General features: G+C 46.3%; 1 protein-coding gene across 2 annotated transcripts in view; it reads right to left on the bottom strand.

Moving 5' to 3' along the window:
• The window catches only part of col5a1 (procollagen, type V, alpha 1), a 159,449-nt gene that overhangs the window by 126,704 nt on the left and 12,925 nt on the right, over positions 1-19,820 (bottom strand). For both annotated transcript variants that reach the window (XM_042302499.1, XM_042302500.1), the window contains exon 2: positions 6,150-6,317. In XM_042302499.1, coding sequence (XP_042158433.1) covers positions 6,150-6,317 — 168 coding nt within the window. The remainder of the gene's footprint in view (positions 1-6,149; positions 6,318-19,820) is intronic.

Raw genomic sequence — 19,820 nt, 5'->3', positions numbered from 1 at the left:
CGGGTTATTGCGGTTTGGAAAGTTTGTCCCGTTGGGTTGCAAACACCCGGCTCTGAAACAGGTTATGTCGACAGGTGTTTATGTTTTTGGGCTCACCGGAGCAGACTTTGGAGTTATCGTTTAAAGTCAAGTATGACAGCAGACTGTATATGGCTTATGCTAGTACTGGTAGTCAATAGTGTTTTGAGTGTGGGGATGTTGCCCATAAGTGACATGCTTGCCCGAAAAGGGAGAAGGTGGAGGGAGGGACGCAGGTGGTCCTTGTAATGCCTGGGCCCACTGATGTAGGAAGAGGTGGGCCGACAGTGGTAGAACAGTCACCTGTTGCTGAGGAACAAGTTGTCCGTGTTGAGGGAACGAAGTTGCAACTTGAACCAGAGGGGAACATAGCGTCTGTTATGCAGCAGAAAAATATTGTTGTAGGAGGTAAGGACGGATCTGGGGAGTCATTTCCTCCGGTGGGGAGATGTCCAGCACGAGTGATGGGGTACAGCAGAAGGTTCATGTGGAGCTAGTCTCCCAGGTAGTGGAGGAGATGCCCACTATGAGTACTGGGGTACAGGACAGGGTTCATGTGGAGCTAGTCTCCCAGGTAGTGGAGGAGATGCCCACTATGAGTACTGGGGTACAGGACAGGGTTCATGCGGGGCTAGTCTCCCAGGTAGTGGAGTAGATGCCCACTATGAGTACTGGGGTACAGGACAGGGTTCAGGCGGGGCTAGTCTCCCAGGTAGTGGAGGAGATGCCCACTATGAGTACTGGGGTACAGGACAGGGTTCATGTGGAGCTAGTCTCCCAGGTAGTGGAGGAGATGCCCACTATGAGTACTGGGGTACAGGACAGGGTTCAGGCGGGGCTAGTCTCCCAGGTAGTGGAGGAGATGCCCACTATGAGTACTGGGGTACAGGACAGGGTTCATGTGGAGCTAGTCTCCCAGGTAGTGGAGGAGATGCCCACTATGAGTACTGGGGTACAGGACAGGGTTCAGGCGGGGCTAGGCTCCCAGGTAGTGGAGGAGATGCCCACTATGAGTACTGGGGTACAGGACAGGGTTCATGTGGAGCTAGTCTCCCAGGTAGTGGAGGAGATGCCCACTATGAGTACTGGGGTACAGGACAGGGTTCAGGCGGGGCTAGTCTCCCAGGTAGTGGAGGAGATACCCACTATGAGTACTGGGGTACAGGACAGGGTTCAGGCGGGGCTAGTCTCCCAGGTAGTGGAGGAGATGCCCACTATGAGTACTGGGGTACAGGACAGGGTTCAGGCGGGGCTAGTTTCCCAGGTAGTGGAGGAGATGCCCACTATGAGTACTGGGGTACAGCAGAAGGTTCATGTGGAGCTAGTCTCCCAGGTAGTGGAGGAGATGCCCACTATGAGTAATGGGGTACAGGACAGGGTTCAGGTGGGGCTAGTCTCCCAGGTAGTGGAGGAGATGCCCACTATGAGTAATGGGGTACAGGACAGGGTTCAGGCGGGGCTAGTCTCCCAGGTAGTGGAGGAGATACCCACTATGAGTATTGGGGTACAGGACAGGGTTCAGGTGGGGCTAGTCTCCCAGGTAGTGGAGGAGATGCCCAGTACAATTGATGGGGTGCAAGTGGGGAGTGTTGAGAGGGATGTGGCTGAGGGGAGTCAGGGGTCTGTGGCCTCAGTTGAGGAGGACCAGGAGAATGATATCTCTCTTGATATGATAGCAGCTGGTGACAATTTAATTTACAATCTAGAGGTAAATGGGTTCCTGGATCAGACATTTGGGAAATCTGTCAAATTGGCAGATTTTTTTAATGTTGATAAGTTTGTGAGGTCAGCTGTGATGTTACAGAAGATGGTGGGGTTAGACCAGTTGAGTGAGAAGAAGTGTTTTTGCTTCAGGAAATGTGTTACTCCTGTTATGGCAGCAAAAGGTAGTGGGAAACATGGTCAGGTTAAGAGAAAATGAAAACAATGATGATGATTTTGCCTCATAGGGTGTTCTATTATTTTGCCTGGTTTCTCTGTGGTTTCTTCTGCTTTTCCTTCTCTTTTCTATATGGAGGTACTAAGGGTAGGTTCTCTCAATATTAATGGGGGAAGGGACAGGAATACGAGGGCTTGGGTATTAGAAGTAATAAAACAGAAAAGGCTTAATATAGTTTTCCTACAGGAGACACATAGTGATGAGGAAAATGAGGTTGACTTGGGTATGTGGTGGGAGGGGCAGCATATACTCAGTCACAGTACTAATTTCAGTGCAGGGGTGGCAATTTTGTTTTCCTCAGACTTAGACTGTGGTATCTACAACAGAAATGGTCAAGGGTCTGGTTTTATTGGTCAAGGCGGATGTTATGTTTTTATTTTTTTCATGTTTATGCTCCTAATGAGGGTACAGAGCATATTGCTGCATTTGATCAAATAAAGGAAACCTTAAGACTGTATGACCAAGAGGTGTGTGTGATTTTAGGGGGGGACTGGAACTGTACTGTGGATTTTACTGTTGATAGCACTGCTGAAGAACTTCACCTGTGGTCACCTACTTGCCTGTCTGGTCTATTAACTGAGTTTGAGCTTTCTGATATGTGGAGAGTAAGGAATGCAAAAGTTAGGCAGTACACATGGTTAAAGGTTATTGAAGGTGGTCTCAGTACAGCAAGGTTAGACAGGTTGTCTGTATCTGAGCACTACTGTAGTAGGGTAGGAAGGTGTCACTCCTGTGGGTTTTTCTGATCACCACAATGTGTCTGTTGATATTCACGTGTCTTGTCCACGAAGGTCATCACCTTATTGGTATTGTAATGTTAAATTGTTACATGATGTCATGTTTTGTCAAAGGATTTTGTTGTTTTGGGAAAAATGGAGGGTTACAAGACAATGGTGGGAGGTTGTTTTGTCAACAGTATACTGCTCTGTCTCGTATTGAAGTTAAAGAGACTATCAGGGCCCTTGAACAGGACATCAAATCTATTGAGTTGAAGTTGCACACTCAGAATGACCCTGGTCTAGTTATGAACTTACAGGACAAGAGACATGAACTGAGATTGTTTTTACATGAAAGAGTGAAGGGTGCCTATCCTATCCTTGCTACTTTATAAAAAAAACCTTGGGCAGTCGACATTGCAACGCAACAGATGGTCTGCCCTCGTTTCCCTGGTGGGAAGATGACCACGGATGACGGTGAGATGCGCCAACATGCCATGGATTTCTACTCTGCCCTCTATAAGGTGGAGGATTGTGATCCTGTTACATGAACTTCCTCAATTGGGCCCTGGTCAGAGAGTTGCTTTGGACTCTGACATTACTCTGCAGCTCTCATCAGGCTGAGCCCCAGGCATCGATGGTTTACCATCTGAGTTCTAGAAGCACTTTTGGGGGTCTATTGGGGAGGCTTTTTTTGAAGTGGTGTGAATCTTTTCATGAGGGATGTCTTCCTATATCCTGTCAATGTGCTGTGCTTTCATTGTTGCCAAAAAAGGGGGATGTGGCTTGCTGTGTTGCATTGCTGTGTGCAGAATATAAAATTGTATCTAAATGTCTCTCAAACAGGTTGAAAGAGTATCTGGGGCTGTTGGTCCACAAGGACCAGTCTCACTGTGTACCTGGCCATTCTGTTGTTGATAACTTGTTTCTAATAAGAGATGTTTTAGACATTTCTAAACTGTCTGATATGAATACGGGTTTACTTTCTTTGGATCAGGAGAAGGCTTTTGATCGCGTGGACCACCATTCGAGGAGGACGTGGGGATTCTGCTTTCCTTCGATACTCTGGAGCTGGGGGAGTTCAAGGTGGTGGGGAAGAAGGCATGTACAATATCTGTGTAAAAGTGTCCCGTGCTTCTACCCTGGAATGGATCAAATCGACGAGGTGGGCGGGTGTGTTTGGTCCAGGTGCCTCCCCCAAAAGGCTGTTGGAGGTCTTTATATAAACTGCCTATTGAAAAGAGGACAGCTGACCTCCAATGGAGGACAATACATGGAGCCATATCTCTTCCCAACAGTTTATATTTGGGCCGAAGTCCAGGTTTGGTCGAAGGGGTGTAGTTCTCCTACTTAACTTTGTGTCAGGGGCAGCGAAATTAGCAATCTGGAAGATATGAAAGAACAGTATTTGGGGACAGGGGTCTCTGGATATGGTGGGCATGCTGGAGGGGATGTTGGAGCGAGACTGAGGGTTGAGTTTGCTTATTACAAACTGGTTAACAACATTGATCTGTTTATGAGCATATGTGGTATTCAGAGGTTGTTGTGTTAAGTTACTGTGGAGGAAGATTTGGTGTCATGTTTTTAACTGATGTGTAACCATGGTGTTGTTTGAGTGTTTATTGTGTTGTGGGTTCCCAGACCCAATAAAGGTTATTTAAAGCTCAAACTTCTCTCTCTCTCTCTCTCTCTCTCACACACACACACACACACTCTCTCTCTCTCTCTCTTTCTCCAACTCTTTCCCTCAATCATTCACAATTCTTGGGATTGTCTGGAGAACATATTCCAGTCTAGGTCACACAATTTTAGAGTTCTGCACTGTTTGATAACGTGCATAAATAAATATGTCAGTCTTACCCAGCATGCAACGGGAAGGAACGTTGGCTAATACATCTCTCTGAGAAACAGTGACTTCAGAGTGAGAGAAAGAAAAGAGAAAACAGACTAAGAGAAAATACAAAACAAATGAAAAAGCAGCACTGTAAGAGAGGGAGAGAGGGCATACGACAAAGATAGAAAAAAGAAGATGAGAAAGAGAAAAGACAGAAACATTTAGTGTTGCTGTGCTGGTCACTGCAGAACAGTAAGCGAGAGCCACGTCAGCACAATAGAAGGGGGAAGAGTGGAACCCCCTCCTCCCTCCGTCCCTTCCCTCTTTTCCCCCCTGACTCTCTACAACCTCCCACTCCTTCCAGACCTATGAATTTTATTGGAGCATAATTCCCACTGAATCTGAGGTTTCCAAAAAGGAAGAATTAGTATGCCTCTCTGACTGTCTGTCCACTCTTTTATCTTTCATTCTTTTCTTTCAATGCAGATGTGCACAGATGGAACAGAGGTGAGGAGAATCATAAAGAATAATCAAGAGAGAGAGAAAGAGAGAGAGAGGGAGTTGGGAGAGAGAGAGCGGGAGAGAAAGGGGGAGAAAACGGGGGAAAAACAGGAGAGAAAGGGGGGGGAGAGAGAGAGAGAGGGTGTTTGGTGTTATGCTGAACTAATTGTCTTTCTTTAGAATATGTTGGCTTTGGACCTTCATACATATCAGTCACTCAACAACGACTCTGCTCCCAAACAAATATGTCAGGTTGGAGGCCAGAACTGTTCATGTAAGGCCAACGGGCATGAAACAGACAAAACCTGGCAAGTCTATAGAGTTTGGCTACATTTTAATCGGAGCTAATGCTTACTGAAGTGAATTATGGTGCATGAAGGCCTGAGAGAGGTGGCGGTAGAAGGCTGCTTGACAGCCTGGTGTGCGTGTGTGTGTGTGTGTGTGTGTGTGTGTGTGTGTGTGTGTGGAGTAGGAGGGTCCATAGCGGGAGGTGAGCCTGCAGATTTGGCACAACAAATTTGCAGCACTGTAAGCTATAACTCTTAGTTCCAGATGTACGACAACCATCATGATGTAATGGCCAATAAATCAGATCCCTAGGTGGAAGGAGAGCAGAGGGGAAGGGAGGAGCCGTGTCGGCCAGGGGGTAGGTGTGGAGAGCGGAGGGGAGGAACGGGCCAGGTGGGAGGAAAAGGGACAGATCTTATGGGAGTTTTACTGCAGTCTGGGACATTCCATCCATGTCAGGACATTACACCAGTGATTTACACCAGTGTTCTATTATTGACTAGGGGCCAACGAGTTCATCTGGGTCAACACCCAGAGGTACGGGAGAGGCCACATGCAACCAATAGGAACAGACTTAGTAGAGGAGAGGCAACAAGTAGCCAATAGGAACATAATTAGTAGGGGAGCAGCAACACCAGTCAGGAAGAATCTTCCTGTAAAAGCTAAACGCATTAGATGATATTTGAGTAAACAAGGCAATCTGTACATTGGAGTAGAGGGAGGGATGATCTCGATCAGAAGAGATACAGTAATGTACTTGAGGAAAACATGAAAAGAAAGTAACAGGTATCATTTAAGTTCAGAGGTCAAAGGAGATCAACGAATCAGTGAACGGTCATGATCAGGTACTTACCAGGGTACAGCTGTTTGGTGGGGGCGCTGAGCTGTGCTTCTTTGGATACTCTGTAGGCTACATCGGCTCCTTTTGTTGACTTCCTATGCGCACAGAAACCTGTGGTTTTCGTAACCCCTTCAGGTAAACTGGGAAAATCTAAAATCTTCAAGAGGTCCGCTGGCTCCACTACGGAGAGAAAGAGAGAAGATAAATATTTTAGGTTTGACTCATATCAAACACACTCATTTAAAATTCAGACTCACACATCTTTCACAATCAGGGGAGACAGTCAGTATCCATTTCAAGTAACCGAATTACTCAGACAGAGTAATAGACAGAAAAAACAGATCCTCCTTTCACTGGCCCAGGGGTGTCAAACTCATTATGTCTGCTGGTTTTTGGTTTTTCTTTTCAATCAAATCTTAGACAACCAGGTGAGGGGAGTTCCTTAATAATTAGTGACCTTAATTCATCAATCAAGTACAAGGGAGGAGCGAAAACCCGCAGACACCTGAACCCCCTGTGGAATGAGTTTGACACATGTGCACTAGCCATTAGCTGGGACCTTCTTCCAGTACAATAGGTGCCCTCCAGACCCCCTCTATCTATCCATTCCCCTCTCACCCCTCTCACCCCTATTCTCTCCATCCTTTTCACTGACGAGAAGGGGGTACAGTTATAGAACCAATCTAAACTGTGAGAGTGTGCCCTACACTCTAACTAGAGATCTAGGATCAGATTAATGTGCCCACATTTCAAATCTTAACCATTACGGGGTTATGAGGAAGTTGGATGCTATGATGAACTACTGCCATGAACAAAGTCCACCCCTCCATCCCTTTCTTCCTCCACTATACCTGCCTTCCTCTTCCTTCCCACAAACATACAATTAGCACACTCTCAGGCTGGGCCTTTGTGTTTCCTCCAGAGCACCGCAGGCGCAGGAGCAGTACGGTCGGGTCAGAACAAGGTCTGACGTTGTGGTTTGACCTCTGACTGCACGCCTGCTGGCCAAAACAACCCCAATGACCTAATGAGCTACAAACAAACAGATGTGTCTGCAGCCAGATGCTACAATGGTCTCTGCCTCAAGGATACTGCCCAGAGCATATAGTATAGCCCCAGTACTGCTCTGAGCACAGCCACACACTACAGGTCTGGAGACAGAAGAAGGGATGGACCATGTAAAGACAACATAGGGACAGGATCTAACTGGGGCGTAGAGGGAGGCCAATACAAACGGGAGGGGGTTTGAATGTTGGAAAACAACAGCTGGAGCAATTTATGGCATGGTTTTAAGAACAAAAACAAAGACAAAAGCACACATTCTCTGGCACCCTGTTTTTGCATTCTTGTGTTCTGTTGAACCACTCCAGTTGGACTGAGAAAGGAACTCTTTAAACACACACACACACACAGGTAAAGCAGGAAGGATCAGGTGTCAGGTCAGCCAGGACCACACACATTTATTGAGGCTGTTCAGGGAGGAGCTTTCAATAGCTCTATCCATCTGGAGAGAAACGGGTGGAGGGATGGAGGGAGGATGGGAGGGAGTGGGGGAGTGAGGGAGAGAGTGCGGGCACTATTCCCACTGCCCCATTACTTCATCCATCTGGAGGACATTACAGTCTCTCACATGCAGCGCAGATCAATTCAAATAAACCATTCAACCGCTAAACAAAATGACAGATCCAAATCCACTACAGATTCACATGACCATGGATCACCATCCATCATAACTTCCACTTTACTGCTGTTGATATCAGGCAGTACGCATTGCAACACTGTCAGCTAGCTACAGAAAGATTTGAAAATGTGATTTTGATGATCTATATTCCACGCTGTGTAGTGTACAGTCTCTGATACTGAACAGATATCTCACCCAAATCAAACAGCTCACACACACAGCTCGCTATGTTCCCAGACCCACACATATACTGGATGTAAACACACCTAACAACACTCGTGCTCCCACTTGGGTAGGTCATATAATTAGAGAGATGGGGGGAGTGAACTCTCTCATATGGGTGTGTGTAGACCATTAAGAGGAAAATACATGGGATTGGAGTCAGATGAAAGAATGTGAACTATGTAGAGATTCATTCGCCAACTCCTCTCTCTTTTTTCCTGTCTTTTTCTGTCTCTCTTTCTCTCCCTCCCTCATTATCCGGAGCCTTCCCTTGCTTCCTCTATGAGCTGGCCCTCTCCTCTCTTCCTGTCTTCAATCGGAAGACTCTTATTATCTAACTACATAATTGTCTTTCCATCCAAATGTGAGCAGCAGCTGAACCCAACACATTATCCCAATGCTATGGGGGACATATTTGACAGACGCACCAGATGACTTTGTCATATCTGGGGGAAGGTGCAGTAATTTCCACCAACGCCCACCCATCACCTACCCCCTACCCCTCCCTGCCCACCCTCTCTCTAAGACATTCCAGTATGAGAATGAGGCATCCCTGCAACAACAACATACCACAGAATGTCAGAGCCTCTTGAAGTAGTTGCATGGCCTAAACAAAGTCACTGATTTGTCCCTCATCATCAGCTCATAATGGAGTGAGTGATACAATGTACCCAGCAGCTAGAGAATGACTTTCACTGGCCAGATTGACTGACTGAATTTAGATAGCTTGTCCTATAGATCTCTACTAGGGTTGGACAGTTCCCACTGTCAAAATCAAGTGAAACAAAGTTAAATCAACACTAGCCAACTACTTAAAATGGGAAAACATCTTAAAACTAAACTGAAGTAAAACAAATAGTGATTATTATTGCAGGTATTTCAAGAGGAGTCATCTTTCTCTTTATCGACAATACCTCTGTAATCCTGTCCACATGAGTCCCCAGAGGACAGACTATCTACAACAATAGGATCCTCAGTATATGAATAAACCTGCTGACTCTCCTTTCTCTAGTGCCATTGGGAAAGCTGCCTGGCATTCCCATCCTGCTCCCAGTCACTCCCATACCACCACAATGTTAATCCTCAACCTGACAACAGGTCCTGTATGGCTCAGTTGGTAGAGTGTGGTGCTGGCAACGTCAGGATTGTGGGTTTGATTCCCAGAGCCACCCACGCATGACTGTAAGTCGCTTTGGATAAAAGCATCTGCTAAATGGTATACATTGTGAACAGCCCGGAGTCTGTTGGTCTCCTGGGAAACCCAGCCACAAGGCCCATGGGATACTGGAGGCCTATAAGGGTGGAGGTAGAGAGGAATGAAACCACACCGCAGCCACCACAGAAGAAGAACATTGACTGACTTAGGACCACGAGGCCCCAGCCACTGGGCACCACGTCAAGACATGCACACACAGGTGTGTGGACACACACATTCATTCACATATTTTACACACGGCTCATGCACGCACACACAAACATACTGTACATGCATAAAACATGAAGCAAAGAGTATGAAGTTCTTTAATACATAGAAAAAGACACATACACACTCCTAGGCTTTCCTCCTTCAATCTAATGTAACCCCCACCTGGATCAATATATTCAGGGCCTCTCTCTCTCTCTCCTGAGTATACAGTGACTGAACACAGTGACCTCTGTCTATGAAGTCAACCCTCAAGTCTAACTGATGGGAACTAAAATTACAGTCTGAAAACACCCAAACCCACTGAGGTCTCATAGTAACAACAGGCTTAGCTTAGGACCTTGTGTAGGAGGAACGTGGCAGACTACATCAAATCACTTAGGACCTTCTGTAGGAGGAACGTGGCAGACTACATCAAATCACTTAGAACCTTGTGTAGGAGGAACGTGGCAGACTACATCAAATCACTTAGGACCTTCTGTAGGAGGAACGTGGCAGACTACATCAAATCACTTAGAACCTTGTGTAGGAGGAACGTGGCAGACTACATCAAATCACTTAGGGCCTTGTGGTAGGAAGAACGTGGCAGATTACATCAAATCACTTAGGACCTTGTGGTAGGAAGAACGTGGCAGACTCCATCAAATCACTTAGGGCCTTGTGGTAGGAAGAACGTGGCAGATTACATCAAATCACTTAGGACCTTGTGGTAGGAAGAACGTGGCAGACTCCATCAAATCACTTAGGACCTTGTGGTAGGAAGAACGTGGCAGACTCCATCAAATCACTTAGGACCTTATGGTAGGAGGAACGTGGCAGACTACATCAAATCACTTAGGACCTTGTGTAGGAGGAACGTGGCAGACTACATCAAATCACTTAGGGCCTTGTGGTAGGAAGAACGTGGCAGACTACATCAAATCACTTAGGGCCTTGTGGTAGGAAGAACGTGGCAGATTACATCAAATCACTTAGGACCTTGTGGTAGGAAGAACGTGGCAGACTCCATCAAATCACTTAGGACCTTATGGTAGGAGGAATGTGGCAGACTACATCAAATCACTTAGGACCTTGTGTAGGAGGAACGTGGCAGACTAAATCAAATCACTTAGGGCCTTGTGGTAGGAAGAACGTGGCAGACTACATCAAATCACTTAGGGCCTTGTGGTAGGAAGAACGTGGCAGACTACATCAAATCACTTAGGGCCTTGTGGTAGGAAGAATGTGGCAGACTACATCAAATCACTTAGGGCCTTGTGGTAGGAAGAACGTGGCAGACTACATCAAATCACTTAGGGCCTTGTGGTAGGAAGAACGTGGCAGATTACATCAAATCACTTAGGGCCTTGTGGTAGGAAGAACGTGGCAGACTACATCAAATCACTTAGGGCCTTGTGGTAGGAAGAACATGGCAGATAACATTAATACTCACTGAGTTACAGTATGATCGCTATAGGTTAATCTAGCCAACGTTATGCAAGTATTTTAAAGTAATTAGTGGCTGGTGAATGTCTTATGTCTCAGATTGCTATTCTAGCGACCAGCCATATCCTCTATTCTAGCGACCAGCCATATCCTCTATTCTAGCGACCAGCCATGTCCTCTATTCTAGCAACCAGCCATATCCTCTATTCTAGCGACCAGCCATATCCTCTATTCTAGCGACCAGCCATATCCTCCATTCTAGCGACCAGCCATATCCTCTATTCTAGCGACCAGCCATATCCTCTATTCTAGCGACCGGCCATATCCTCTATTCTAGCGACCAGCCATATCCTCTATTCTAGCGACCGGCCATATCCTCTATTCTAGCGACCGGCCATATCCTCTATTCTAGCGACCGGCCATATCCTCTATTCTAGCGACCAGCCATATCCTCCATTCTAGCGACCAGCCATATCCTCTATTCTAGCGACCAGCCATATCCTCCATTCTAGCGACCAGCCATATCCTCCATTCTAGCGACTACAACTTCATAGGGGTGTCTATAGTCGCTAATTACAAGATACCCCATCCATAAATAACCTATATACGTAATAAAAGTCCTGTCCAACTCCCCTCTGCAGTTCCAGAAGCCAATCTCAATTACATATTCTTTGCGTTCCTCACCTCCTTTTTAAAATCCATTGGAGGAAAAAGCCAGAGGTCCCTCCCCAATGGGTTTGGAGAGGAGAGAGGACGCTAGTATGTCAATAAAATTATTCTGATGTGATATCTGACCCCGTTGACTGAGAAGCACGTGTCTGTTTATTTGGGCTTAGCTAGGCAGGGTCGGGATGAAAGGGCTGTTGGCTTTCACTTCACTCAAATGTAAAGACGTCTACTCTACCACAATAACTACAATGAGCAAACAGCTAGTAAAAGCTAACATTAGAAACTGGCAAATTAGCTGCAATTAGCTAACAGCTAAAGTTAGCTAACAGCTCTATACTTAACAAACAGCCACAACAGATGACACTGACAGCTGCAATTAGCTGATGACTGCAATTACAGTGGGGCAAAACATATTTAGTCAGCCACCAATTGTGCAAGTTCTGCCACTTAAAAAGATGAGAGGCCTGTAATTTTTATCATCATCACTTCAACTATGACAGACAAAATGAGAAAAAAAAATCCAGAAAATCACATTGTAGGATTTTTAATGAATTTATTTTCAAATTATGGTGGAAAATACGTATTTGGTCAATAACAAAAGTTTATCTCAATACTTTGTTATATACCCTTTGTTGGCAATGACAGAGTTCAAAAGGTTTTCTGTAAGTCTTCACAAGGTTCACACACACTGTTGCTGGTATTTTGGCCCATTCCTCCATGCCGATCTCCTCTAGAGCAGTGATGTTTTGGGGCTGTTGCTGGGCAACACAGACTTTCAACTCCCTCCAAAGATTTTCTATGGGGTTGAGATCTGGAGACAGGACCTTGAAATGCTTCTTACGAAGCCACTCCTTCATTGCCCAGGCGGTGTGTTTGAGATCATTGTCATGCTGAAAGACCCAGCCACGTTTCATCTTCAATGCCCTTGCTGATGGAAGGAGGTTTTCACTCAAAATCTCACGATACATGGCCCCATTCATTCTTTCCTTTACACGGATCAGTTGTCCTGGTCCCTTTCCACCCCCATGCTTCACAATAGGTATGGTGTTCTTTGGATGCAACTCAGCATTCTTTGTCCTCCAAACACGACGAGTTGAGTTTTTACCAAAAAGTAATATTTTGGTTTCATCTGACCATATGACATTCTCCCAATCTTCTTCTGGATCATCCAAATGCTCTCTAGCAAACTTCAGATGGGCCTGGACATGTACTGGCTTAAGCAGGGGGACACGTCTGGCACTGCAGGATTTGAGTCCCTGGCGGCGTAGTGTGTTACTGATGGTAGGCTTTGTTACTTTGGTCCCAGCTCTCTGCAGGTCATTCACTAGGTCCCCCCATGTGGTTCTGGGATTTTTGCTCACCATTCTTGTGATCATTTTGACCACACGGGGTGAGATCTTGCGTGGAGCCCCAGATCGAGGGAGAATATCAGTGGTCTTGTATGTCTTCCATTTCCTAATAATTGCTCCCACAGTTGATTTCTTCAAGCCAAGCTGCTTACCTATTGCAGATTCAGTCTTCCCAGCCTGGTGCAGGTCTACAATTTTGTTTCTGGTGTCCTTTGACAGCTCTTTGGTCTTGGCCATAGTGAAGTTTGGAGTGTGACTGTTTGAGGTTGTGGACAGGTGTCTTTTATACTGATAACAAGTTCAAACAGGTGCCATTAATACAGGTAACGAGTGGAGGACAGAGGAGCCTCTCAGAGAAGAAGTTACAGGTTTGTGAGAGCCAGAAATCTTGCTTGTTTGTAGGTGACCAAATACTTATTTTCCACAATAATTTGCAAATAAATTCATAAAAAATCCTACAATGTGATTTTCTGGATTTATTTCTCTCATTTTGTCTGTCATAGTTGAAGTGTACCTATGATGAAAATTACAGGCTTCTCTCATCTTTATAAGTGGGATAACTTGCACAATTGGTGGCTGACTAAATACTTTTTTGCCCCACTGTATGTTAGAAAACAGTGTGAATGGCTTCATTGGAGAGACCAACTAGCCATTGGACTACCTCAGTAGTAGCACTGTGGGTTTGATCTGCTAAATGGCATATATTATTTGTTATTATTCTTATTATAATTATGATAATATTATATTATTATTATATTATATTATAAGCAATTCAATAATACATCATCTAAATCGGAAATGACACCCTATTCCCTATAAAGATCAGCAGCTTTTGGTGAGGAAACATCAGGATACCCTCTCTCTTTCCCTTCCGCCATAGTCTCCCTTTTCCTCTACCTCTACCCATCCATCCACTCCTTTCACAGATCTCATCTGGTCTTTTCCTCTACCTCTACCCATCCATCCACTCCTTTCACAGATCTCATCTGGTCTTTTCCTCTACATCTACCCATCCATCCACTCCTTTCACAGATCTCATCTGGTCTTTTCCTCTACCTCTACTCATCCATCCACTCCTTTCACAGATCTCATCTGGTATTTTCCTCTACCTCTACCCATCCATCCACTCCTTTCACAGATCTCATCTGGTCTTTTCCTCTACCTCTACCCATCCATCCACTCCTTTCACAGATCTCATCTGGTCTTTTCCTCTACCTCTACCCATCCATCCACTCCTTTCACAGATCTCATCTGGTCTTTTCCTCTACCTCTACCCATCCATCCACTCCTTTCACAGATCTCATCTGGTCTTTTCCTCTACCTCTACCCATCCATCCACTCCTTTCACAGATCTCATCTGGTCTTTTCCTCTACCTCTACCCATCCATCCACTCCTTTCACAGATCTCATCTGGTCTTTTCCTCTACCTCTACCCATCCATCCACTCCTTTCACAGATCTCATCTGGTCTTTTCCTCTACCTCTACCCATCCATCCACTCCTTTCACAGATCTCATCTGGTCTTTTCCTCTACCTCTACCCATCCATCCACTCCTTTCACAGATCTCATCTGGTCTTTTCCTCAACCTCTACCCATCCATCCACTCCTTTCACAGATCTCATCTGGTCTTTTCCTCTACCTCTACCCATCCATCCACTCCTTTCACAGATCTCATCTGGTCTTTTCCTCTACCTCTACCCATCCATCCACTCCTTTCACAGATCTCATCTGGTCTTTTCCTCTACCTCTACCCATCCATCCACTCCTTTCACAGATCTCATCTGGTCTTTTCCTCTACCTCTATCCATCCATCCACTCCTTTCACAGATCTCATCTGGTCTTTTCTCACTTTATTCTCCTTCTTGGCAGATAGGAAAATCTGTTGTTTGTCTACTGTGTTCAAGGTATTCTCATCAGTACAAGGTGGCAAACAGGAGGGGGTGTCCTACCCCCTATCCCTACTGCACCCTAAACTAACCCCTCAGCTTGCAGCAGTAGGTCACCCAGGGGGCATGGACAGGGCGAGTGGCAATAAGCTTCTTACTGGACAGGAGGGAGAGGGAAGGGGGGTGACATACTGTAACATCTCCCCTCTGTACAGATAGTAAACACCCTTAAGCTTAGCCTTTATGGCAAGTTTTTTCTATAAACTGTCCTGTATATATTTGCGCATGTTTCTGGGTGTAGATGTGTGTTTAGCCCAATTCAACAGCAGTTTGGTAAAAACACACACCTCCAAACCCCAGTCACACTTCCCTCACCTCCCTCCGACCCTCCTGAGGTGGCAGTTAACCACATCCTAGCCCACAGGTATCGCTCTCAATCCCACCTTACTAAGATGAAGTGTTTGTCTAATTAGCATGGCAGCTCCCTTTGGGGGAACTACAACTTAGGAACAGGATGAACCCTGACTGAAGCTAGGGCCAGAGCTATTCCCTGGGTAAACACAGGCAGACCACACCTCAGAACTCCCAGAGAAGACTGAGAGAGGTGCTGTCTGTGTGAGACTGACTGCTACTGGGACATTTACTATACAGCAAAAGCATTCTATACAGTTCTCATTCTTCAATATTTAATAATCAAATGAAATTCTCTCCCCCCTTTCACTTCCCCTCTCCCCTCTCCCTCTCTCTCTTCCCCTCTCCCTCTCTCTCTCTCTTCCCCTCTCTCTCTTTCTCATCGCCCGTACTTGGCACACCGTGGAGCAGAGCCCCATCACAGGCACACATCCTTCTCTGTGCCAGTGCTTAATGACATATTGGGGCCAACACAGCTACAGAACCTTGGGTGCGGAATGGCTCTGCAACGTTGAAACCGACCACAGGGTCATAGCTACAGTAGCACAGCACATAGTGCAGCCTAAAACAGAGAACAGCAGGGAGAAGATGCAACTGACACAGAATAATAACTACAACCCTGAAGTCACCCACACACACCTGGATGTAACTGCCCTATGGGCCCTGGTGAAAAGTAGAGCACTATGTAAGATTTTTCAGGGAGTGCTACAACGCCCTCAGAACCCCTACTTCCCGTGGCTATGCTCTCCCCTCTTCCCCTCTTCCCATCTCCATTTCTCCTCTCCCTTCTCCGCCTCTCCCCTGTCCTTTTTCTGTCTTCAGGACCAACAGGCTGATATTGGTGCTAAATGTCCATCTACTCACACTCTCCTGTTAGTCTTTATGGTACTGTAAGTAGTGTGTGTGAAGAGACCTTCATTTTTTTTATAGATCTGTTTTGCCAGACAGGCTGGCTTTGGGAGGTACTGTAGCAGCACTGTAAAGGATAATGAACTCATAAAATATTTCGTAAGTGAAAATGTATTAACATGAGATTAAAAAGTTTTACATTTCTTCACACTGTTCCTGGAGAACATTCGCAATGGGGATGACTTGATGTGGTTGCCAACCCTTCTTTCACTCCCTCCCTCCCTCCCTCCCCCACTGGGCATACACTGATTGAATCAACGTTGCTATGAAGTTGAACCACCGTGGAATAGACGTTGTTGTCTTTCTCTCTGAGCAGTAGCTCCAGCGCCAGGTTTAGAATCCTGATTTGGGCTGGGTGCCAAGACAGTCGCAGACCCCCTCGTCTCACGCAGTCTCGACACACACACACACACACACACACATATCCACCCCCCCATACACACACACCAAAGTCCATTCAGTGACTGTTGTCCATTCAGTGTGACGCGTCTCATTCCCTGCTGGTGGCAGGCAGGGCAGGCAACAGGCCCAGTGAAGCAGGGGGAGCTTTTTACAGAGCAGGAACCAGGATTAACATTCTTCCCTCTTGCACTGTCTGAATCCCAAATGGCACCCTATTCCCTACATAATGCACTACTTTTGACCAGAGCCCTATAAATCCTGGTCAAAAGTAGTGCACTAAAAAGGCAATAGGGTGCCATTTGGGATGTAACCAGTGTTTCTCCCCTCCCTCCTCCTGTAGGCTGAGGCCAGGCTGGTTGTGTTCTCCTGGCACTAAGGCACATGCTTGACCTGGCGCTGAGGACAAAGAGCAATTAGCAGCAGCGTGGAGTCTGTCTCTGTGGCCGACCCTCTGTCCACCCGCCTGTCTGTCCGACTGTCTGTCAGCCCGTCGCCAAGAGTACAGGGCAGCGAAAACAACCAGGGCAGAGTGGGAAGCAGAACTTCCCCCTCCTACAGAGCAGCATCCCAGATGGGGGGAGGGAGGGTGTGGGGTCTTTTAACTCTTATCCCAACTTGGATGGATGCCAGAAGTGACGTGTACAGTAGATGTCAAATCTGAGCATTATAAGGGAAAGGGCTGTGATATTTTGGCTAATGTTCAATTAACCCCTTAGATCAAAATACAGACACACACACAGACATGCAAAAACACACATATGTGCAAATACACACACATGTCACCAGTCTCCAAACTGACAGGTAGCCATCAGCGTTGACCTGAGGGTGTTGGTTTTGTAATCATATGACTCGCCTCTAAGATTAGCCTACGGTCATTACGTACACTACATTACACCCCACTACATAGACACACTGACAGGACACACACACTCACAACACACAAGCACGCATGCACACACACACACACACACACACACACACACACACACACACACTAATGTCAGCAATAATAAACCCATTGTGCATCGCAGCAGTCTGCCTGATTTACTGACCATTTGCTTACAACTGAAACGATCCCTGTTCCGAAAAAGTGCTACCCCTCCCTCCCTGCCTCCCTCTGTCTGTTTCTCCCTCTCTCTTTCTCTCTCTCCCTCTCTCTTTCAGAGAGGAGAGAGATTGGCTCAGTTGTTTCCATAGCTCTCATTTCTCTGGTCTTGACCAGGCCGTTGTGAGCGTGCCAGTCACAAGACGACACACACAGTCAGACAGACAGAGTTCCTGGAGAATAACTTCAGCTAGCTTGCAATCGCACTCTGAATAACAGGAAACACAAGACAAGACAAAGAAAACATGGAATTCAGTCAGTTACACACACACACAAAACTGTGTGCTCACACCGAGACAAAAACATACTCTTATTCACATACACGTAAGGCTCGCACACATGACACTGAATGTGGATCTAGCGCTCATCTGCTGATCGTTCAGCGCGCTGTTTTAAGCTTACCGTATGCTTTCCAGTCGTAACAGTTTGTGCATATATCATTACAACAATTTTGTGATGTTTTGGTCTTGGGGAGTTTTTTTTCTGCTGTTCGTGCACACCTGGTTTGGTAGAGGAAGTCCTGCCCCTTCGTCTGTGATTGGTCCTACTCCTAGTAGGAGCGGGAACATGAAGTGTTGGTTGTCATTCAACGAGAGACTTTTCCTTTTCATGCACATTTTTCCACTTGAGAAATACTGCACAAGACATCTTAGCTAGATGTCAAATTTTCACGACTCTGCAAAAACGTGATGACTGATTTGTTGATGTATATATTTTGAGGGAGTGTTTCTGGTTATATTATTGCTATAGTGGCTCAAGAGGGACAAACGGTAATATTGCAGCTTTTTTTCCCGCTTTTCCAAGCAATGGTCTTTAGGGAGTTTGAGAGCACAGCCTTGCCAAGTTCTGCTAGTGTAACAGTGTAAAAAACAGCAGCTTTATCACTTCACACTCATCTAACGACAAACAGGTAGACACACTCATCTAACGACAAACAGGTAGACACACTCATCTAACGTCAAACAGGTAGACACACTCATCTAACGACAAACAGGTAGACACACTCTCACTAAGCCAGGAGTAGCTCCAGCTAGACTAATGTTTGTGAGCGTGCATGCACATCTGCCTGCATGTGTGTACTCGTTCACCACGTGTGTGTGTGTGTGTGTGTGTGTGTGTGTGTGTGTGTGTGTGTGTGTGTGTGTGTGTGTGTGTGTGTGTGTGTGTGTGTGTGTGTGTGTGTGTGTGTGTGCGTGTGTGTGTGTGTGTGTGTGTGTGTGAGCGCTGGCTTGTGCTTCTCAGTCTACTCTGTCAGGACTTTAGCCCTGGTCTAATCAGTCTACTCTGTCAGGGATTTAGCCCTGGTCTTCTCAGTTTACTCTGTCAGGGCTTTAGCCCTGGTCTTCTCAGTCTACTCTGTCAGGGCTTTAGCCCTGGTCTCCTCAGTCTACTCTGTCAGGGATTTAGCCCTGGTCTACTCAGTCTACTCTGTCAGGGCTTTAACCCTGGTCTTCTCAGTCTACTCTGTCAGGGCTTTAGCCCTGGTCTCCTCAGTCTACTCTGTCAGGTCTTTAGCCCTGGTCTCCACAGTCTACTCTGTCAGGGCTTTAGCCCTGGTCTTCTCAGTCTACTCTGTCAGGGCTTTAGCCCTGGTCTTCTCAGTCTACTCTGTCAGGGCTTTAGCCCTGGTCTCCTCAGTCTACTCTGTCAGGACTTTAGCCCTGGTCTCCTCAGTCTACTCTGTCAGGGCTTTAGACCTGGTCTTCTCAGTCTACTCTGTCAGGGCTTTAGCCCTGGTCTCCTCAGTCTACTCTGTCAGGGCTTTAGCCCTTGTTTCCTCAGTCTACTCTGTCAGGGCTTTAGCCCTGGTTTTATTGCTTTAGCAGGGAGAATACCAGGTGGTTTGCTTCATTGTCTCCACAGCGAGCGATGAGCGGTCTCAGACCAGAGAGAAATAAATCAGTATCTACCATCCTCCCTCCCGTCTTCCCTCCCTCTCTCCCCTCCACAGCACCAGACTAAGATGGAAAAACTGACTCAAGCAGGTTGCTGCTGCTCACTCTTAAACACTCAGTTTACAGCGAGACTGACTGCAGAGAAATGGCACTCTCGAGACACACAGGCATTCTTTCTCTCCTCTCTCAGCTCTCTCTCCTTCTGCAGCTATTATGTGGCTCCCTCTTAGCAAGTCTGGCTGTACTTGTCAATCCCTTGTCTTGTCTTCTCTTTCTGTCCTCACTCAACTGCATTCCTCCACTCCT

The sequence above is a fragment of the Oncorhynchus tshawytscha genome, linkage group LG20, assembly GCF_018296145.1.
Source record: "Oncorhynchus tshawytscha isolate Ot180627B linkage group LG20, Otsh_v2.0, whole genome shotgun sequence".
Taxonomy (NCBI): domain Eukaryota; kingdom Metazoa; phylum Chordata; class Actinopteri; order Salmoniformes; family Salmonidae; genus Oncorhynchus; species Oncorhynchus tshawytscha.
This window is presented reverse-complemented; position numbering and strand designations above follow the sequence as displayed.